The following is a 21,975-nucleotide window of genomic DNA, read 5'->3' on the forward strand; positions in this document are numbered from 1 at the left end:
TGAATGCGCTCCAGAGACAGAGGCACTAAAGGCTCTGATGTTATTTTTGTGGTGTGTCTGTCAGTCTCTCCGAATTTTCTGCTCCGCACTGCAGTGTCATTACTGTGCATGAAACTGAGATTTTTTCTTTTCTTTTGCAGAGTGGATGAAAAGAAAAAGAAATAAAGACTCAAAGCAGGACAGGGTATAAGACCATGTTTAATGGAAATACACTGCAAAAAGCAAACATTTTCATCACTTCAAACATGTCATTCAATGCTTCAGTCTGTCTGTGAGGTTGTCAAACAAGTCCTTTAAAATTCTGTGTTGTGCAACAACAACAATATGGGTTTACTAGCAAGAATCAACAGGAAGACTTCTGTGCAATAGTGAGGAGACGTTGAGGACACCGGTGCTCTTTAATGATAAAATATCTCTTTCACATTTCACACTGGACATTTTCTCACTTGTTTTGTCCCTCAAGTAGCATCTATTTCAAACTGATGTTCACAAAAGGTCATCAGTTATTCTTTTTTTTGGCATTAAGGCAAAATACTTCACACAACCATGTCTTGCTTTTGCATTTTGTAAACAAAATACCATTTGTATAACAAGTCTCTTTAGTATCCAACTATGGTAATGTTTTTTTTGTCCTTTAATAAAGACATAACACATGGAATTCACAAAAGTTAAATTCATGGCAGTGTGCTTAGACAACAACCTCAACTACATCAACAATCAAAAAAACAAAAAAACAAGTGCATTACAGGACTGATTGAATAAATCAGAATATAACACCACATACACATCTCCACATGACAAGAAATAAGTAATTACAGACCACTTACAAAACATCTCTGGTAATATATGCTTCAGTATTAGAGTGATCACAATGTTGTTGTAGAAATGGGAAAACAATCGACTACTTTTCTATTAGTTAACACTTGTTTGACAGAATGCATGAAAATATCATCAGTATTTGTATAATTAATTTCCCCTTGCATTGGACTTTGGATGGAAATACTCATAAATTGTACGCAATATGTCTTTCATTAGATGAACATCTATATTAATCTAAAAAGAAAAAACTCACACAGTGACATCAACTTCAACAGGAGAGTGTTTTTTTTTTTTTTTTTTTTTCACTTGTTGGCTTATTTTGGAATCATGAAAAGGCACTTAAGATCCGAACAGAATGGCATAATCACAAACGGCGCAAGACCAAAAGCAGTCCAATTAAGAAGAGGGCACTGGGTTCCTGCAACACTATCGAGAGGGAGACAACTCCACTCAGAAAGATGACGGATGACATCAGATTCCTGTTGACGTTATGCTCAGACTGGAGCTCGGAAACCTCTGACAATGTGTTTGGTAGATTCTCTAATAATGTGTCAGGGGAAATCTGGGGAGCATCAGCAGACTGAGGAGCTAAGTTTTGGCTCACTTCAGTGATACCTGCACTCACTGAGGGGTTCTCTGTGAGTTTGGGTGATGGTGGAGCTTCACCTTCTGCTCCCAGAGACGCCTCACTCTCAGCCACAGGAGACAGGACTGCAGGTTTGCTGCCTTCATGATGTGTTGCAGACATGGTGGAATCTTCTGATATTCCTGCAGCAAGTTCACTCAACCCCACTGCAACGTCTTGCTCAAAGCCCTGAGTCACATTGGGGGCAGAGACACACTCAGCAGGCAGTTCAAGACAAGAACGACTGGCTGGGCTGTCGGTCGATCCGTCCTCTCCTGTTGCTGGCAACAGATTTGTCTCTGTGGTTGGAAGATGCACGCATGGGGCCTCTGAGGGAGGGATTTCCTCTGCGCCAGCCTGGGAGCTGTCTGATCTCGGCCTTGACTCTTGTTGTAGAGAAGGAGTTGAAGCAGGCAGCAGTGCAGAGGGACTACTGTCTGTGGGCTGCTCTGACGTTTGGTTGCCTAATTCACAGTGGAGTCTGGGTAAAGCCTGTGACTTATTTGGCTGGACTGATTCGCTGGCACAGAGTACAAAGGATGAATTAGTCTGAAGTGTGGTTTCGGATGACATACAAGGGAATTGTTCACCTGGGGATACAGTGTGAGCGGACAGTGTGCCATCAACAGATGGAAGCTCTTGGTTGGGTGGGACAGGGGGACCAGATGGGTGAACTGCAATCTGTTAAAGTAAAACAGTGAGACAACAGTGACAGCTAGGAGAGTATAAAGACAAAGGGGAAAGATTTGTATTCTACATTTAACATTGCACACAGAGAGAGGAAAAGCATTTTACTGCATACTAATGCTTTTCTGTGAGATGGAACCCATGCTGACATTGTGATTGTGAGGAAATGCAAACAAAACAGGAGCAGCAGTATGATGGGATTGATCTTTTTTTCAAAAATGATTGGCAAAAAAGTACATTCTAATGTTCAGATAGAGATAGTCCCAAGATACTTACATATAGCATGTGCATCCAAAGGAGAAAAAAATGAGATCAATGCAATTCTTATAATATACTAAATCACTGTAGAAGTAGCTACGATGACAGGCATCTTCGGGAAGTTCGCAGATGACACTGTTTTGATCAGTTTGCTCCAAGATGGAGAGGCAGATCACAGGCCAAGTCTTAATGACTTTGTTTAATGGTGCAACAACCACTTCCTGAAGTTAAATGTTCACAAAACTAAAAAAAACATGGCCATCACCTTCAGGAAAACATCCCACTCAACCTTCCCAACAATAATTAGGGGCTCACTTGTTGAGACGGTTGAGAGCTACAAGTACCTGGGAACAGTGATCGACAAGTTGAACTATGATCTCAACACATCTGCTATCTGCAGAAAGGGCCTGCAGAGACTTCACTAATGGCTTTATTTTATAAACCTGTAAGTCAGGTTCTGTTGTAGTATTTTTTTGGTATGGGAACCTCACAGTGCAAAACAAGTTGCCAGAAAAATAATTGGCACACAGCATCTTTCTTTAGCAGATATCAGACAAGTTTTGTGAAAGGCACAGTCGATCTTAGCCAGCTCTGATCACCCACTCCCTGAGGAATTTGTTCTTCTCCCTTCTGGGTGGAGACACAGGTTTAAAATGTGCCTTTGTTCCAAGGGCAGTTAATGCGTTTAACTTGCACTGAACATTGACTGCACAGCTCAGCAGCACTTTATCGAGACTACCATTCCAATGGTTTTAACAAACCAATGCTGTTTGCTGTAACTGTTGTGACTAATGTCCCTTTGTATGTTGTGTTTGTGTTTTTGCCCTTTACTGGAAATCAAATTTCCCCTTGAGGGTCAATAAAGATCTGAACTGAGCTGAACTGAACTGAAGTTTACCCCTATGTACACAATTTCACATATTGAACTGAGGGGTGCGGAGGTTGTTTGACCTAAAGTCATTCCTGAATAAACCTTATTTTCATTTTCAAAAATAACTAATAATCTAGAAACGAGAAGTGGCTGTGACAAACATCCAAGGTCAAATGAAAATGAAATCAGAACAATATCAAACAAAAAGACATAACAAAAACAGCACCCAGGAGAACAAGTGCAAGAGCAAGACACATAAAACACAGATAACAGAAAGGCTAAGACGGAGCATGTGTTAGATATAAATGAATATGTTAAGATCATGTTATTCTCGTGTTTCCAGACGAAAATCCAGCTGTGACCTGGGATCCTTTTTGAGGGCAAAACATCATTAAAACAGCACGGAGTAAAACTTACATGTACGATTTTGTATGCTGCAATTTTTGTTATTTGCTTCATAAATTTATGCCAAATATGTCTCAAGTTTACAGCTTGTCTTAAGAGAGCACTTTATGTAAATCTCAGAGAAAAGTCTATTAAGAAATGACTTTATAGCTCCACAAAATGAGTAAAAAGCTGAAGGGAAACCATCTTTTGTGCACAACTGAATGCTCAGCACGTGAACCATTAAGACTGTGGATCCTGGCAATTAAACTGACAACATTTCACTTGAAGATTATTACATAAAACTTTGAGAATTAATTTGTCATGAAGTTTGAATGTTTAACCCTTGAATACCCCTGAATTAGATTCTGGATGACGTATGAAGTAAGGAAAACATTTACCAATTGGAAGGAGCTGATGTTCATACAGTAGTTGACTGGTTCACCTTTAATTCTAATGCTCAACCAAAGGGAAACAACATGCATGTGAATACTGATGTAAAACAAACATTAAGATGAGGTGGATGAGTACATGCCTAACAGATATATCAGTAAAACATTAATACAAGATCACATGTTATCATGTTATGTTGTCCGAGGTTGTTTAATCTGTGTTACGCTGACTGGCTGTAACTTCCTCTTCTTCTGAAATACAGAAGTCTGATATGTTTTATGTATGGAGCTGTTCCAAAATCAACTTTTGCTTACCAAAATGCTAATGTAGGACCCCTGGCAATCTTTTAAAGTTTAAAGTTTTAAGCAGCTCAACAGTCGTCTCTTCCACCATTTTACTGTAACAAAAACCAAGATAAAAGGGACCTACATTGTTGCACTGAGCATGGGTGGTGACGCAACATTTAAAGGAATAGTCTGACATTTTGGGACATGCGCTTATTTGTTTCTTTGCCAAGAGTTAGACAAGAAGAACAATACCGCTCCGATGTCTGCTCATTAAATAGCAAACTGTTAGCTTAGCTTAGCATAACAACTGTGAAAGAAGAGGCTCTAGGAAGTCACTGCTCTACGAAATAGTCCGGCACGTAGAAAAAACACAACTTTGGCTGTTAATTAGTAAGCTGCAGAGGTGTGGGTTGGTGTATTTTTTACCATTGGCTAGCTATTTCTCCTGCTTTGCTTCATATTTAACTGACAGATGTGGGAGTAGTATCAATCTTCATCATTTGCTAACTCATGGCAAAAAAACCCTTTCCTTTGAGATAGCACCGGGGTCACAGCGATTGTGCAACAGTGTGCGTGGTCTAAAATGAGTTTCGCTGACATTTCAATACAAATAAATCAATATAAACACCTTGACAACAGCATTCAGGGTATTACATGATTACACATGGTCTGAACAAATATTAGTGATCTGAATCACTTAAAACTGAAAAGACATGAATTCAAATTAAATGGGTACAAAATCAAAAGGTGCAAAAACATGAACAGCATGCATCATGGTATGACTACAATAAGAAGCTGACAAGGAAAATAGCATACAGTACTCGTGCTACAGCGGTGAGAAGCGAGACGTTACCTAAGTTGTTGCTGAAGCTTCAATGAGCTGTGAACAATATAAACAACCAAGCCATTGATGATGAGCTTTAAAAGTTGAACAGAAATGTTTGTTATGTTTTATTAGACACATGACTCGCATAAAGGGATAAAGCACTTAGCCTGCTTACCTGTTAAATGGGAATGTGTCAACAACTGCATGCAAATCAAGATCATTTGAACATAATCCAAAAGTTATTTGCTAAATCTGTGTCCTCTGTTGGCAAGTTCTAATGGACAATTTTGACTTTTGTAGGTCATAGAAAGCTCATGAAGAGGATAACCCTGATGCACCCTCCTGTTGGTTAACAATTTATTCCGTTCTATTTTTCACCCTTACCTCTACGTCAATCTCCGGCTGTATGATGACCGGGCAGACAGCGGTTGGCCTGACAAGTCCTGACTTGGAGGTCCCTGCTTCTTCTGCTGATGTAAAATAGATAATTACACTGTGAGAGTCTGATTAGTCTGAATAGAGACAAAAGCAATTATTATTTATTATTATAATTGCCATTTATTGTTGTTATTTTTACTACTTCTTGCTACTGATGTCATTCCATTCGCTACTTTTGTGCCATTCACTTTAATTTGTGCAGCACTTAGGTCAGCTTTGGTTGTTTTTAAACTTGCTTTGTAGATAAACTTGACTCGACTTATTTAATCATCATTTTTTATCTACAGTAGATAAGCAATTAAAGGGGCACTCCACACAGGAATACATTTGTGTAATGTCTTCTGTGCCCCAGGTCAGATCTTTCTAAAATTTGGAAAAATAATACTCCTGATGAACTCATCCAGGTCATCCCAGATTTAAGACTTTGATCACAGAAAGGCTGCAGTACGTACTGGAGTCTGTGGGGTTAGAAAGAAGCAGGAGAAGAAGAAGAAGAGAGAAGTCTTATGAAAGACACTACTGAGCTACACTGTGGGAAATGTAGGATGTAGCATTTCTGAAGCTGGATTATACTGTCAGTACATCTCAGAATCTGTTGCATCCGTTTCTACCTGTCATTTTTTAATCTGTCTCTTGTGAATACGCCACTTTTATGGATGTGTAATACTTGCACTTGAGTGCTGCTTTAAGTAAACTCATTCATTCTTTATCCTGTGTGATAACCAGCATTTATAATTAGCCTTTATATTCATGCTTAATTATGTCTTCTTTTTCTAAGATAGTGAATCAGTCAATAGTGATAACAGCTGTCATACTATTCACACTGTACCTTCTTCCTTTTCTTGCTCATCCTCTGAATCAAAATCATCATTCATACTGAAAGAAAAGAGAGACATTTGGGTTATAAAACAACAGAAAAACAAGACAAAACTATTCAGTAGTACACTCTTTAAAACAGACAGCCAAATGTCATACAGATATTTTTTTTCTACTGTAGTTTCTCATACATGCTTGGAAAGCTAAGCTATATTCAAATTGTTGCAATCTACAAGATGACCGCCAGATGCCACTAAATCCTGCACACTAGTCCATTAAGACTAATTTTGGGCTATAACGTCAGCTTCTGAATCAGCTGACAAATACCAAGGCAATGTCTGAAAAAGGAAGGACACCAATTTGGATCCCGAGATTGACTATTAAAATAATATTTAATGTGTAGAAAAACGTACTTAAGGTACATTTAAAATGGCAGAAGGAGGAGTTCATACACCATCATCAACACCTGTTCTGGATAATTAGGCGTAATATTTGCTGACGCAGTTCAGCTGGTACTGTGCTGAATTGGCTATTTTAATTGAACGTGGCTGAGTATCTCTTCGTACTGTTGTACATTTTGGACAGTTGTGTTTCTGAGCTGCTTAACCAGAGAGTGTTTTAAAGCCAAAAACCTCAGCGATGACCCATCTCATTATACTTTTTGTTAAAATAGATGGCAAGGTGGGAAATTAACTGAGTGAGATCATTTGGACTGAGGATGAGGGTCACTGAAAAGTGCAAGGATAATATAAGCCAGCAGAGGTCATATTTCTACATTGAAGTTGATGTATCAAATGTAATTGGGGTGAGACAGTAATTATTGGAGGAAACATTGGACTATTTCAGCTAAATGTATATATTTGGATATTCTCAATTACATATAATCCACGTCCCATGTCAGGTGGTTACATCAGATAAATATTTATAAACTTATGAGAGAGCTGATCATTGAATCATCTGCAAAACAATGAGGCAGAAATGTTTTCTATAAGAAGGCACTTGAGGCAGGGTGGGTGGGGTGCAACATTGCCAAGAGTCCTGCAGAGGATGCCAAATTAAATAAAGGTCAAGAAGTGTGATGGGCATGTGACAGGAGCTGCACAAATAGAGTTGGGATAACCTGGCAGGATGTTCATACTCCTTGTGCTTATTGCGCTACCAGTTTTATATCAGCTGGGCTGATTTAAAATCTGATAGAGATCCGACAAAGATCTTTGCATTATACATGCCGTGTGATGTGAAGTCGTCGATTGCTAAGCTCTGCGCACCCAGTTTATTTTAAGTTATCAGGCTCTATTATGACAAGAAAATCATCCTATCATCATATCTTCAACTATAATTACAAACATGAACTTACTGACTTCCGAAAGGAGCAGACATAAAACATTTCAGTATGCATTTTGAAGGTTGAAATGTCATGGTTGACATAGCATTCAATGCGGCCCGGGACACATTGCGTTCACACAGCTAAAAGAATGTGGTCACATGCGGCCCAGAATGTGGTCTGAGCGATCGTATCTCAGGGTGTCCTCAGTGCATCTTGGGTACATTCACACCTGTACTAAGACCTGTCCACTTGTGATTGGATCACCCAGGGTGCATGTTAATAAAAGGTCTAAACTGGGCCTTACTGTGACCCAGGACACTCAAGCACATGTCTGGTCCAAACCCTTAGAAAAATCGAGATCCTGAGTCCAAAAGTGTCAAAAGAAAACATTGCGTGAGCAGCCTGTAGATCTGTGCAAGATCTAAGATTTTTTTTTTTTTCATTCTGCTAGCCCTAATCGAGCCTTATCTGAGCCTATCCATTTGGCCGGGTTATGTTGCAAAACTTTACACTGACTAAGCAGCAAGTTGATGCAAAAAAAAAAGATTAAAGACTGAGGTGAAACACAGCAACCTTATCATTTGGCGATCATGGAGGCATTGAAATAGAAAAACAGCATCGTTCCTGCTCTAGTCTCACTACTCACTATCTGCTGTATTGCCTTAATGTTTAATATCTATATTTACCTAAGGTGGATACACTTCAGTTAAATATAAACTAAAGCAGAAGTAGGCTTTCCTCAAACCTACTGCATGTGTACTTGATATTAACATACAGTAAGGATGTAGTAAGCAGTAAGTAACCACCATACGTCTAGACTTGTTTCATAGTAACCTTCCCTCCCTCTGACCGTCTTGTTAAAGTGTTAAAATCCAATTATCAGCGAACTTCAAAGCACCTAATGAATCTATAATGGTTGCTATGGTGGGGGTGCTGGTACAGTTTCTACTCCCCAAACTCCTCCTTTTCAATCAGTGACTCATCCATCCCTAACAACCCATCTGGCCCTGTCCTACTTCTAAATAGCTACAGCGGAGAAGACCTACATGACAGCTACATCAGTTTATACCCTGTTTTCTCCTTTTATGGATGCTTATAAGCTAGGGGGATCTTTCCTGCTGTCTTCTGTCTCCGTCCCTGTGCACTTGTGAGATTCATCATACACTTTCATGTTGCTGTAACAATAAAACAGGCATTTAAATCTTCCTCTCTGGGATTAGTTGACTTTCATGGAGTAAAAAAGTGGGGAAGAAAGGGTTTGTGTGCCAGTCTCCCAACTGCATGGGGCAAAGAAGCCAATCTGCTCCATTGAAATTGCTCTGCTCCCCTATGACTCTGATAGAAAAGGTCAGAGGTAAATTTAATGCGGGGAAACGTCAGGCCTGAAAACGACACCTGCCCTTTGCCTATTTTGATCGCCCGCACACACCACTGGATGATTGGCATTCTGAAGGGGGTGTGTACTCTCTCCAAAACTCGTTCTATCCGTCACTGCAGAGGGAAGAGTGTAAAGAGCAAAACCAGCCATAAACAAACTCTATGAAGACTTGCTTTGATACTCACACATGAGCTCTCCCTGTGGAACAAACAGTGGGTCTGTGGTTATTAACATCCTGATTTAACTTAAGATTTGACTTCTTATTATGCTGAATGCAGTCTCCGGGCAGAACTACTGAATAAAGCTGAATGCCCGTTGCACAAAACCTCAAAGGGAATTAGTAGGCAACTGGAGCTCTGCAGCTGTTGCACAACCCCACTGTTTGGTGCTTTTGTGACTTTGTTTACATCTCTCTCTTTTTATGGTTTGATGGCTAATATGAAACCTGTGCAGAGGTTAGGCTTACATGGGTCTGAAAGCTTTTATTATTCAGACGTTAGTGTGCCTTTGAGCTTTTTCAGGTTTAGAAGGTTGGACACCTTCAAGCAGATTGAGTCTTACTACGAACAGTAAGCAGATCATCTGCATAGGTCAGAGGTCAAAGGACTTCCAGGCCAAAATATTGCACATATGACCTGTTACATTTGTGTCCTTTGGTCTAGCTGTGTCTGACACATGAAAGCACACGTGACCGGAGATTTACCTGTAATCTTTTGGAGGTTTCAGGATACCTCTCTTTTGCTGCATGTCGATGTTTGTTTGAGCTGAAGCATCTTCATAGGACAGGAGCAGAGTTACCACATAATTCATAGAGGAGTTATTAGCCCAATAATCGCCATCTGGGGTTTCATAGCGAACAACAAATTCAATGCGGGAGCCGTGTGTCATATAAGGGGGTGCAAAAGACAGCTTGAAGGTGAACTGATCAGTGTCCCCATCATTTGATCCCTGGACATAATCTGCTGGGTGATCAAAGTAAGAAGCCCAGTTGTCCATGGTCGATCTGATATAAACTGCTTTGTGGAAGGAGATGTTCAGGACTCGTATTACCCCACTGAAGGCAAGTGGCTCATTCTCTACTGGAGACATCTGCTCAACCTCCACTTTATTAGTGTGCACAGCCTGCAGCAGGGCACTGTCGCTGGGCGCGTTAAACTCTGGCTGCACACGATAGGTCGGTTCTCGCTCTGGCTTTCGATACTTTGCTTCCTCTTCCTCCCACCTCGTACTGTTCTCCTCTTCCTCGTCCGAATCAAAGGCAACGAATTCCTTCACATCCACCAGATCCCCACCTGTTGTATCGGCGAATGACACTCTCTTTCCGGCAGACAGCGCCAAGTGGATCCGCATATACTCAGCAGTCTCATCGTAGATGGACGCACCTCGCTTTCTGGGTACCGGGGAGCATCTTGGGATGAGGTGGACGTCGGTGTCATCGTCTTCATCATCATCATCATTATTATCCTCGTCGTCTATGCGTGACCTACTATCTGCCTCCTCGCCTGCCTTGCCAGTTTTAATCGTGGTAAAAAGGCCCTCTTGGCTTGGTATGGTTAAAAAAGACATTTTTGCCGAGGTGTGCACTCATGGAAGCTTTGCGCTGAACAGTAGGCTACATATGGCGTCTCAAAAAACAAAAAAAAAACACTACCAAATACACATGATTTGCGCAGCAGTGGCCGGTGTAGATCCAGCGCTGTCTCTGCGTTACGCACAGAGCCTCCTCAGTCAACGTGTGGCGTTAAATGTCACCCATGGAAAACGTGTCTTTACTGCCAGCCCTTGTGATAGTGTATCCCCTGGTTTACATGGCTTTATGCATCGCAATTTGGCTGCTGTCGCGGAAGGAGCAGCCTCTAATTATAGCACTGACCTACCGGGTTCTCCATGCCCCAAATGTGTCTTTTAAGTTGGTATAATCCTGCGACTCCCCCTTGTTCCGTTTGGTTCGGGCTGGCTAAACGCCCACTACTGGAAATGGGATATTAAAGTAATATCATATCGGCCATACTAAGGTATGGCACAGTTTTTAAACTGATGTATAGGCAGCATGAGTGTATTAAAAGGTGGGAATTATTTCAGGATGGAGTCTATTACATCACCATGGTTAAATGTCCTAAAAGGAAATTCATTTTATTTCTATCGTATGCATATCTATGTTACAACAAACAACCCCTGCTGCAAACCAAGGCTATGATTAATAATTTACTTTAGTTTTTAGTGCACTTTTAATACTGTGGTTGTTAGATAATCCCACACATGTGGCCTCCTACAATTTACCTTTTTTTGGGGGGTAGACCAAATTAATAGGAAATAGTTTTATTGCCAGAGGTCTATTAGGACCTAACCTCATCCTGAGGTTTCTGCCCAAGAACTAAGTGCTGAAATAACATTTCACAAGTTCATTTAATGGCACTACCAAAAAAAAAAAAGTAATTTAAGCACTTCACTAAAGATATATAAGCCTATATATAATATAATATATAACCACTTCAAGGAGGAAAAAACAACCAAGCTGTATAAACCTGATTAGGGACCTATTATGGGCTCAGTTTGTGCTTCTGTTAGAGTCCACTGAATTGTTTACATCTGGTTTGACACACGTGATTAATTACAAACGTTCCTACATTTTAATATCACATGCTCAGAGGTCAATCTAAAAGTACTAATGACATTATTTTATGTATAGCAGATTATAATAAAAACCATATTTCACATTAATTGACGTTAGATCTCACGACAACCGTCAACCGTTCGCGGCTGCGCAGTACGACCCCTGCTACAGATAGATTACCGTGTAAACACACCCTTGTAGCTGATTGGCTGAGAGGTTTTAGCGCGGCGTGCCGTAGCCAATCAGAGGATTGTTTTTCTGTCACGTCGGTGCGAGGATAGTAAGCTAACGGGTAATGCAAACATAAACTAATATAAATAACGCGGATTGACGCGTAAGGCGATACAGCACGGGAAGGTTTGATTGTTTGGACCCAGTCCTGCTTGTTGGACTTTTTGTTGGTGAAGATGTGGCGCAGCCGTCAGTGCGAGGACACACGGATCGGGTAACGTCAGCTAACTGCCGTTAGCAGTAGCCCGCTAATTTTTTTAGCGGAACGCAAAGGCCGCGGAGAAACACAAGATCTGCTTCCTCTTCCAGCTCCATTGAGAATGTAGGTTACCTTACGAGTTGCAAAATCACAACGGTCGTCTAAAGTAGTTCAGTGGCGCAGTCGATCGCGTTTGAGTTTGTTTTTGTCGCGCTTGCGGGCTCCCTGGCTTGGTAGCTGTTTGGCTGGCTAGCTAGCATGAGTGAACTGACGGGCTGCCAGCAGTCCGCTGACTCTGCATCGAGGAAACGGTGTCCATCACCGGACCGCGATGAGGCCAGCACGATCCCCAGCAAGTCCAGGAAAGTAAGCGACGCGTCAAATGAGGCGGGTGTTACTTCGGAAAGTTGCAAACACAGTGAAGCTGAGAGTAAAGAAGGAGCTGGGAGCGTGGGCCAGTCGACAGATGGGGAGAAAGACCCAGCTGCAGTGCAAACGGATCCGGGTTCAGACAGCACGGAGGGCACCAGTACACTACCTGTCAACAACTCCAGTGCTGACGGTCGTGATGCCAGCAACGCCGACAAACCACAGTCCTCAGATGCGTCGGGATCTGCTGACACAAAGGAAGGCACAGAGAAGACAGTGGGGACAAAGCTGCGTCCCTCAACTCCTCTGGACCAGTCCGACTCAGCAGCCATAGCAGCTGCTGAAGCACTTGCCAGTCTCACAGGAGGAGACGGGGAAGACAGTCAAGAGACTCCTTGCTCTTCTGAAAAGGTTAAACAGGTGAAACCGGGGAGCAAATTCAAACAACGCGGGGGCCACCAGTCTTCCAGAGCCGGCTCGAAAACACAGGCAGCTGCTGCGGATAGCTCCACATCTGTGCATAGTACTGACAAAGAAGATGCAGATGATATGCCAGAAGCAGACGAAGGCGATGAATCCATGTCTGGATCATCCTCCACTCCGAGCTCCTCTTTCCCGTCAGACAATGAGGACAATGACGATGGGGAGTGTGCCATCGTGTCAGTTAAGATGGCCCCGGAGATGAGGCAGTCGGTGGCCCTCCTGGCGCAGGTACAAATGAGACTGGAAGCTCTGGAGAAGAAAAGCGCCCGGCTTCACCAACGGCTGGACCTGAAGATTGGTCGTCAGCGGCGCCCACATCTGGATCAGCGCAGCTCCATCGCGAAGACTATCCCCGGCTTCTGGGTGACAGCTGTATCCTTTTTTTAAAATGCAAAAATGTCTCCATTCCTGTGTTGTGTTTGAGTAACTGAAATAAGCACTTATTTTTTTCTTTAACTTTTGATGTGCCAGCTGTTGAACCATCCTCATCTCTCAGCTCACATTGACGAGACTGATGAAGATGCTCTTAGTTACATGACAGATCTCGAGGTAGGAAGAGTTGGTGTGTGTGTGTGTGTTCTTACAAAAGCCTGGCTCTGGTTTTATTCGCCTTGTAGCATCATTGAGACATTCCCTCATGTATTTTTCAGATCGAGTCCTTCAAGAATAATAAACTAGGCTATAGGATCCGTTTCCACTTCAGACGGAACCCGTACTTCCAGAACAACATCATCATGAAAGAGCTGCACCTCGGGTTGAGAGGTAAAAAAAAAAAAAAAAAGTATGTGGTGATTGAGTCGAGGCGTAGTTGTCATACAAGTGTCTCAGTCAGAAAATGGCAAACCAATCTGAACATTACAAACATTACATTTCAACCAGGAGACATTCATACAGTCATACTTTGGAATAAAAAGACATAGCAACACATTCTCTGGAACAACTGCCAATAAAGTGCTGAAAGTAACGAGTACATAGCCACAAAACCACAGACGAAAGTTCAACAGACTTGTGAACTTCACACCCGCAATAACCGAACACTGCTGCCGCCCAGTTGAAGTGTGACGCTATTGTAGTTGTTTGTTTTCTCTTATACAAGGATACATGGTTATTTTATTGTTCATTTTACAAGGCAGGGTTGTATAATGACATTTAGGTTGGGAAATGGAAAGGTAAATGTACACAGAAACTCAAGTCAAAGTCAACAAGTCATAGAAATAAATAGAAAAAAACTTTTATATAATAGAGTGCTGAGGATGAATTAAACAGTCTCACAGCCTGAAGGAAGAAACTCCTTATTTTAAAGTATATAAATATAGATGGTCAGACTATAACACTTCTGAAAACAATGCAATACAACACCTGAACAAATGATTGCCTCAAAATCTTCTATAGATAATAGGTCTGACAGTTGCAGCCAAAATATTGTATTTCCCAAATTTGACTGGGGCAGGGCTGTGAATTAGCTGTTGTTGTACCATTGGAAAAGTTCATCACACAAACGTCATGTCAAGCAGCTATTTGTAATATAAAACAGAGGTTTGTTTTATATTTTGAGTGGTTCAAAGAAATCTTCATCTACCAAAGTGACTGAGCGTTCTCCGATTGTACGTAACATCTAAAGCTCAGTATTGATCGTATTTTGAGGCTACCTAAAATTTACATGAATATCAAACTCTGGATCACCTTCTAACGCTGGCTGCTCATGTTTCAGGGTCTCCCATGTCATTCTCCAACCCCATCCTGTGGCATCGTGGACAGAACCTGACGGCCCACAGCGAACCCAGGAAGTCGTCGCGTGGGGTCTACCAGACCTTTTTCAGCTGGTTCAGTGACCATAGCAACCCAGGGCAAGATGATGTAGCACAGGTACTGCTGATTGCATCTTCATACTGACAGACGGTTCATGATAGTAGCACAGAGAGATCATTAAAGGGAAACGTTGGTATTTTTTAACCTGCACCCTATTTTGCCATTTTTTTGTGTGTCTAAGTGACTAATGGGGATAACAATTATTTTTCAATTGGTCCAGTACTTAACAACCGGCAGCTGTGAAAAGGGTTGCAGTGTAATCCTGGGCAATTGCACACCATCATTGTATGTCCACTTGTTGTTCCCACTGACTCAGATTGTTAGAAGTGTCTGACAACATTAAGAAAGGACCCTACAGAGATGCACCTAAGATCAATTTTGTTTAACCAGAAACAGCCGATGTGTCGCTCTGTTTAAAGTCACCAGACAAAAACAGTGATTTTCCTTGGCAGAGCGCAGGAGTTCTTTGTCTACCGCTGCCTCGATTAGGTAGTTTGTTTGTGTTATTGCGAGACTTTGTTGATTTAACACGTCAGGTCAAACCTGCTGGCTGCAGCACTCTCGCTCAATAACTGCACCAATTTCAAAAATTGTTGTCTCCATTAGTAACAAGAAAATACGGTCCAGGTTGTAGAATACTGAAGTTTCCCTTTTTAAGATGGCATGGAATAAACCTTTTTGAAGATTTGACCCATTTTTTAAAAAGGGAAACTGCTGTGGTGACTCAGAACAGCGAGCCTGCATCTGTTTTTCAGTGTTATAATAATTCTGTAATATTTTATCCCAGCAGACAACCAATAATCATAACATAATAATAACTATGTGCCAGTTGTGTGGTCTGAATGATTTAACAAAATGCCATTTATTCTTCATTTATTCAACTTTCTTGCCAGTTTACGATTAACTAAAATAATTAAGGGATATGCATACATTCAGATTTCTGCCATCAGAAAAAATAAGTGATTTTTGAACTGATCAATGATGACACCATTGTCTCAAATAAGCAGGACTGTGTGTTGTGTATTTAAACATTTTAAAGAGCACACAGATCTAAACATATTGAATTGAAATGTATTGAAATGACCTGATGATCTGTGCTGGTGTTTAGATACTTAAGGACGATCTGTACAGAGACCCTCTGAGATACTACCTCACTCCACTCTGGGAACCGCGGGAGAACGGCAGGTAAAAACACATGTGTATTCAACCCACAGATGCATACAGTGTAACGTGTAGTCAGTGGGCAAACCACTTATTAAGCTATAAATTCTAGAAATATCCTCAGCCCCAGGGCCTTGAAATTATAGTTCATGTGTTTAACAGTTTCCGGAATTTATTATCTTTTTTTTGTTGAGACCAGGTGGGATGCATACCGACTGTGCACTGTTAACATAAAAGTACGTGTGTGTGTGTCTGTCTGTGTGTGTCTGTCTGTGTGTCTGTCTGTGTGTGTGTCTGTGTGTGTCTGTGTGTCTGTGTGTCTTTTCACCAGTGGCGGCAGCGGGGCCAGAGCAGCTGACAACGGTAACGGAGATGATTGTGTGGTGATCTCCGACTCAGACGACGAGCCCGGTGAGGAAGCAGCCGAAGCTGAACAAGGCCACAGTAGGGAGGAGGAAGAGGAGGAGGATGAAGAAGAGGAGGAGGAAGAAGAGGAAGAGGAGGAGGAGGAGAGGGGGCCAAGCGCTGGTCAGTGTTAAAGTAGAACTTTAAAGACAGCTAAAATCCCACCGGTCCACACGGCTGGTCAGACCACAGCGACCAGTTATTTATAAATAGTCATGCAGATACACTTTTCACATTAAATTAGATTTTTAAAAAAAATTATTTGTATGTTTTAATTTTTAGCATATTTTAGGAAAGGATGTCAGCGGATTGCTGTTGTAAAATGATTCTGTGTTTTGAAATCCACAGTGCTTGCTGTTGTTCATGTTGTGAGTGAGAGGCCAAGGGCTTGTTAGCATCAAGTTCACTGGCTTGTGTTATAGCTGTAATAGAAACGTCTGGGTAATACAGGCTAAACTGAATAGACAGGAAATATCTCCTCCTCAGATGAGAGCCCAGAGGAGGAGGATGATGGTGGAGAAATTGTGATTGACGGTAAGACACCACTCTTAACAGCAGCGTTGCAATTTCACCCACTACCACAACAAACAATCAGTGTGGGGAAAGTGGGGCGGGGTCGGGAATCTATTGGGTGGAGGTTCATCTAGTTTTTCATACTTCCTACTTTTGCCGCTTTTTATTTTACAATCTGGCTGAGCATTAATGCTTAATTGTGTTTTTTGGGGTGTAATTACAATCATATTTCATATCAGCATGGATCCCTTGAAATTATAACTGTCTTTTGTCCCGTAGGCTCTGATGACAGTGAGCAGGAAGAGGAGGATGCCTGAAAAGAAGTAAAGAGGAAGACATGGTGTATGTCGATGAAGACCAGTCATCGAGGGACCAGAAACCAGGAAGATGAAGTGGATGCCTAGGTCGGGGCGAAGAGTACCAGAGCAATTTATTGTCATTTTATGCACAGAATATCAGTTTTTGTTGTTTTATACCTAAAAATACATAGAAACATTTAAAAATCAGGGTTAACTATAATAATAAAGCCAAGGCAGCATGTTTTCCCTCTATTTTATACAGTCGGTACTGTGTATTCTGATGTTCTCTAATTCACTTTTTGCAAAATGTTTTTTTCTAAACCAGTTCATACAAAGTAGTGTTCCTCCATTTAATGAGGAACGTCATACGACGGCCTACACGCGTGTCGGTGAGATTCTGACTCCCGCTACTTGTCGGCATTAAAATCCGCATTGCAAATTCTTCAAACGTATACTGCAGAAAACCTACAGTGGCATTATTAGTGGTCATTTCAAGGCAAAGTTTTGGCTTTTTCTTTTCTTTCTTTTTTTTAAGAATTGACGTGACAAGACAAACATGTCAGAAGCTAAATTGATATCATCACAGTACATTTCAGATGCACTCAGTACTGAACCAAAATTTGTTCTCAGGGATGATCATGGTGGTAGTTTTATTGAAAGAACATTACTGATTTTCAGACATTTTCACTCTCTGGTTATTGTTGGCTGTGTATAAGGAAACGTGTACTCTACTGTAGTAAATAGGAACAAATATTGTTTTAATATGCTACCTGTGTTTCTCCTTCTTCATCTATATGTTCAGTCTTGTTGCACACCAACGTCCACCCCTGTAACGATCTGTAAACCATCTCTGATGTTTAAAATCATGGTGTAGTTTGACCAGTGTTTCTGTGGATTCCTACATTTTTGTAACACACTCCTACAATAAGTAGCTGAGTTTTGTACTTTCTTTTCTTTAGATTTTAACTTAATTTGCTTTCTAAAACATTTAAGATTTCTTTTCATGTAATGTGTTTTAAGATTTGTGTTATCTTCTTTTTTGAAAAGATGATATTTATTATTGTTTTTCTACATGTCCAGATCATGGCACGCCTGCGAGCATGAAATGTAAGACAGGATGATTACATTACTTACAAGGCTTTTTCTGTGCACAGTGTCAGTAAATGTTAAAATTCACAGCAACATTATGGGGTGAACTGTAACAAAATTAGTATTTGTATTTGCTTACTTTTCTTAGCAATGACTTGTAAATAATATTTCAGCATTGTCTTTTGGATAAGACAAGTACACGTGTTTGATCCATGGATGAATTTATCAAATAATCTGGAGTTTTTTCCTAAACATGATCAGAAAGTTATATTTTGTGTGCTGTGTTTTATAGAACACTGTAGTTTAAAGATACCTTCTTGTTTGTTGCTTTGGTTCATTTTGTTTGCTTAAAGATAAATGTCCACCTTTTGACTCAGACCTAATAAAATAGGCAGTTGTTTCACTTTGCCGTCTGTTGTGGTTTACATACACAGTCAAATTCTACAACAAAACTACATTTATTAGTATTTTCTGCACACTCCGAACTGGAGTTTGTGCATAATAGAACCACAAGATGGCAGTGTGGTTCAGATTATCCTCACATCTGTTACACTTAATTTTGGTTGTGGGTAAATAAAGTATATCAATTAGCACTTTGATGCCAGTATTTAAGCCTTTAGATGTGCATAAGTGGTAAATAGTTCAATCTTGCTTTCACTCAACCGTCTCAAGTCCTAAAAACCCCTAATAAAGCTTCCACGTGTGACTTATTTATATGAAACTCACCTCCCTGATATGCTTGGCTGCAACATGTTCTTCTTGAAGAGAAGAATCAAACAAAACCCACTGAGATACAGCTGTTCTTTAATGTATTCCATCTTTGATGTGACGGCAGTGTGTGATATCTGACATTTTGAATGTAGCACTGCAAATAGCCCCGGGCAAGACATTTTTGGACAGGCCCAGACAAAGGAGCAGCAGCGGTGTTGCAATGGTACACTTAAACCCTTGATTCCACTTTTAATGCACAGCTATAAATATTCCACCGGCAAAAACCTGTCCTGCTGTAGGCCCAGCAGCACCCAGGGTATGCAGCCTAGGAGGGCATATACTATTAATACTGATGATGGAAACACGTTATACCCCATGAAATGATCCCATGTGAAACACAGTGTTTGCCTCCTCTTTGAAGCAGCTTTATTCAGCCCCCCTCGGAGCACAACATGTTTTTATGACTATGAATTAATAATGTGGTTGGTTCCTACAATATTGATCGTGACAAACTAAGTACAGATTGCTGGGACAACAAAGCCATCCTCGGGCTGCTTTGTGGTCTGAGGGTTGTCTGTGAAGCCTTTGTTATGTGTAGGGTGGCAAAGGCCTAAATGGATTCTCCAGTGTAAACTACACTCCCCTGGGTTGAGCCGGTGTTGCTACTGTACACAAATCATCTTGTCATGCTGCTTCATGTTCTCACGTTTCACAAAGTAGTTCGGCGGAATCTGTTACTCAGACTGATTCACTGTAGACCGAAAAATGAAAAGATAACACACAGCGGCTCATTCTTCATCTGTGTGATTGATGCTGAGAAGGATATTTTCTCCTGCGAAGTGTACAAGAAAAGGGCTTGTGGTGCTCTCTGAGGCACATCTATAGTGAGTAATCTGATAGGTTGAGGTAAGGCCCCTGAATACCAACTACCTGTGCGTGTGTGTGTTTCTGCACATACACGCACCTAGGCTTGTTTGTGAAAGCTTGCATTCTTTTATGCACTTCCATGCATGCATGCATATTTGCAGAAGCCACACGTCACCTGCATACTTACAGGTTTTCAACAGCCCGGTGCACGTATGCATGATTGTCTGCTTGTCAGCTAATCAAGATAAAGCACAGTATTTGAACTGTGCAGAGGGAAAAACAGAGAGGGATAAAGAAAAAAATAGAGAATAGAGTGAGTATGATTGAGGGAAATGGATGAGTGCAGTGATAAGCGGAGCTGCCTGGGCCCTGACAGATACACACAGCAGATGGATGACTCTTATCTGGGAGATCACAGAGTGCATACTCACGCCTAGGCCCAGTTACAGAGAGCCACGATCACACCAGACAGATGAATAGGCCTACCCCCCACCAATCGCATTGCACATACAGTACACACACGCATGCAAAGTGCACGCGCACACCTACACACACAACCACTTGACAGAATGAACAGATTGCAGCGCTTGCGTTACCTTCGTGTCTTTGACATTGAAATTCACCTGGAGTCCGGTGTGTCTCAAGGATGTGCGCGAAGGGAGGAGAAAGGAAGGGTGCAGAGAGAGATAAGACAAATCGTTTTCATTTTAATTGAAGCAGCAGAGCAAATGCATGTGTGTGTGTGTGTGTATGTTTGCATCCTATGTCTATATGCACACACCCTATACATGTATGTTGGTGTACAGATTTGTCTGCCAAAGAGAGAGCCACATGCCCTCTGTTCTCACTTTTTTTTCCAGAATGACAATTTTTTTCACTGAATCTCTGAGCGCAGACCAAGAGGTTAAGACGGAGCTGAAGTCACACACACTCAAAACAAAAAAACAGTTTTGCACTTAACCGTTAAGCAGCTATTACCAAAGGCTTCTGCAAGAGTGCTGACAGATTTACCTTTTAAGACACAAGCACTGTACTTTCTCTCATCCTCCTCACATCCTCACTATCCTCCTTTTCATGTACAGTAACCCTCCCTCCCCTCTCTCTCACACACACACACACACACACACACACACAAACACCCCTTGTTATTTGGAAAGAGCTCTTCTTCGACAGCTGTTGATTCTCCCAGCTGCATTTTATAGCAAGGGAGAGTGCCAGTCTTGTCTTCAAGGCAGATGGTGGCTGGCTGGCTGGCTGGCCGGCCCTGTGGACACGTGGCATGTTGGACGACTGCAGACGGATGCTCCATCTCTGGGAGGCTTCAGCTACAGAATGCCTGTACAGTGTTCTCTGTAAAAACCTGCAATCACCTTACAGTGCGAGGCGAGCAGGCTGCGACTGGAATGTGCGCCACGTATGCGCCCTTCATGTCAAAGATGTTTTCCAAAGTAGCTCTCCTTTGATAACCATTGATGTGTGAAGTTCATGGATGTCACACAGCACCTGTTCCCTTTATCTTGCATTTGGGTGTTTACATTTTTTTCTGACCTGTAAGATAATAATTAGAAGACTTGTACAGCCATGTGGGAAGTGTTGTGGTTGAAAATAGAGCAAATAATCCTGAAGAGTATTGCACCATTATTTTCTCTAACCCTATAATTTCCTCTCAGGGTCATAGTCTTTTCCCAGCATGCATTGGTGATCCTCTCGACTTGCCTTTCTATAGCAGGCATGTTCAAACACTCTTCAATTCATCAATATACTCTAGGAAAGACCATCAGTAGGTCAAAATAATGGGTTGTTTTTCCTCGAGGGGACAATATTCAGCCCCTAGAATATCATGATTGATGTGTCTGAGGGACTGATATTTATCTGGAGCCTTTGGCCTACAGGGATAAATGTCTACCTCGCGTTTCACACTACCTATCCATTAGATGAGAAGATCCTTTTTGTCGACCAGAAAAAACAGACCCAGTGTTTGTTTTCTAATCCATGCTGTCTGTCCCCATGATACAAAATCCATCTATCATGTTTGGAGGTAACAGGCCTGTTCGGGCCACTATTTCCTGCTTTTTATACACAGGACCGATACCTATTGCACCGATGAGTGAAGAGC

At 41.4% G+C, this 21,975-nt stretch overlaps 2 protein-coding genes across 6 annotated transcripts; one reads left to right on the forward strand and one right to left on the reverse strand.

The window, feature by feature from the left end:
* Positions 1 to 180: 180 nt before the first annotated feature.
* si:ch211-167b20.8 (protein phosphatase 1 regulatory subunit 3A) lies at positions 181 to 11,890 on the reverse strand. Of its 4 annotated transcripts, none has more exons than XM_051424777.1 (5): positions 9,813 to 11,890; positions 6,418 to 6,464; positions 5,535 to 5,617; positions 5,178 to 5,204; positions 1,987 to 2,125 (listed from the first exon to the last, which is right to left on the reverse strand). In XM_051424777.1, the coding sequence occupies exons 1-4, from the start codon at positions 10,673 to 10,675 to the stop codon at positions 5,178 to 5,180; spliced, it is 1,020 nt and encodes a 339-aa protein (XP_051280737.1). In that variant the 5' UTR covers positions 10,676 to 11,890; the 3' UTR covers positions 1,987 to 2,125. The 4 variants fall into 4 exon arrangements, with proteins under 4 accessions (XP_051280735.1, XP_051280734.1, XP_051280737.1 ...); XM_051424776.1 differs by having other exon boundaries at positions 5,535 to 5,620; XM_051424775.1 differs by lacking the exon at positions 5,178 to 5,204 and having other exon boundaries at positions 181 to 2,125.
* A 92-nt stretch (positions 11,891 to 11,982) lies between these two features.
* Positions 11,983 to 18,684, forward strand: tspy (testis specific protein Y-linked). 2 transcript variants are annotated; one of them, XM_051424778.1, is made up of 8 exons: positions 11,983 to 13,377; positions 13,477 to 13,554; positions 13,656 to 13,767; positions 14,717 to 14,871; positions 15,923 to 15,999; positions 16,307 to 16,503; positions 16,867 to 16,914; positions 17,173 to 18,684. In XM_051424778.1, exons 1-8 carry the CDS (start codon positions 12,412 to 12,414, stop codon positions 17,208 to 17,210), a joined length of 1,671 nt encoding a protein of 556 aa, XP_051280738.1. In that variant the 5' UTR covers positions 11,983 to 12,411; the 3' UTR covers positions 17,211 to 18,684. The 2 variants fall into 2 exon arrangements, with proteins under 2 accessions (XP_051280738.1, XP_051280739.1); XM_051424779.1 differs by lacking the exon at positions 16,867 to 16,914.
* The last annotated feature ends 3,291 nt before the right edge of the window (positions 18,685 to 21,975 follow it).

The sequence above is a fragment of the Dicentrarchus labrax genome, unplaced genomic scaffold (assembly GCF_905237075.1).
Source record: "Dicentrarchus labrax unplaced genomic scaffold, dlabrax2021, whole genome shotgun sequence".
Lineage (NCBI taxonomy): Eukaryota > Metazoa > Chordata > Actinopteri > Moronidae > Dicentrarchus > Dicentrarchus labrax.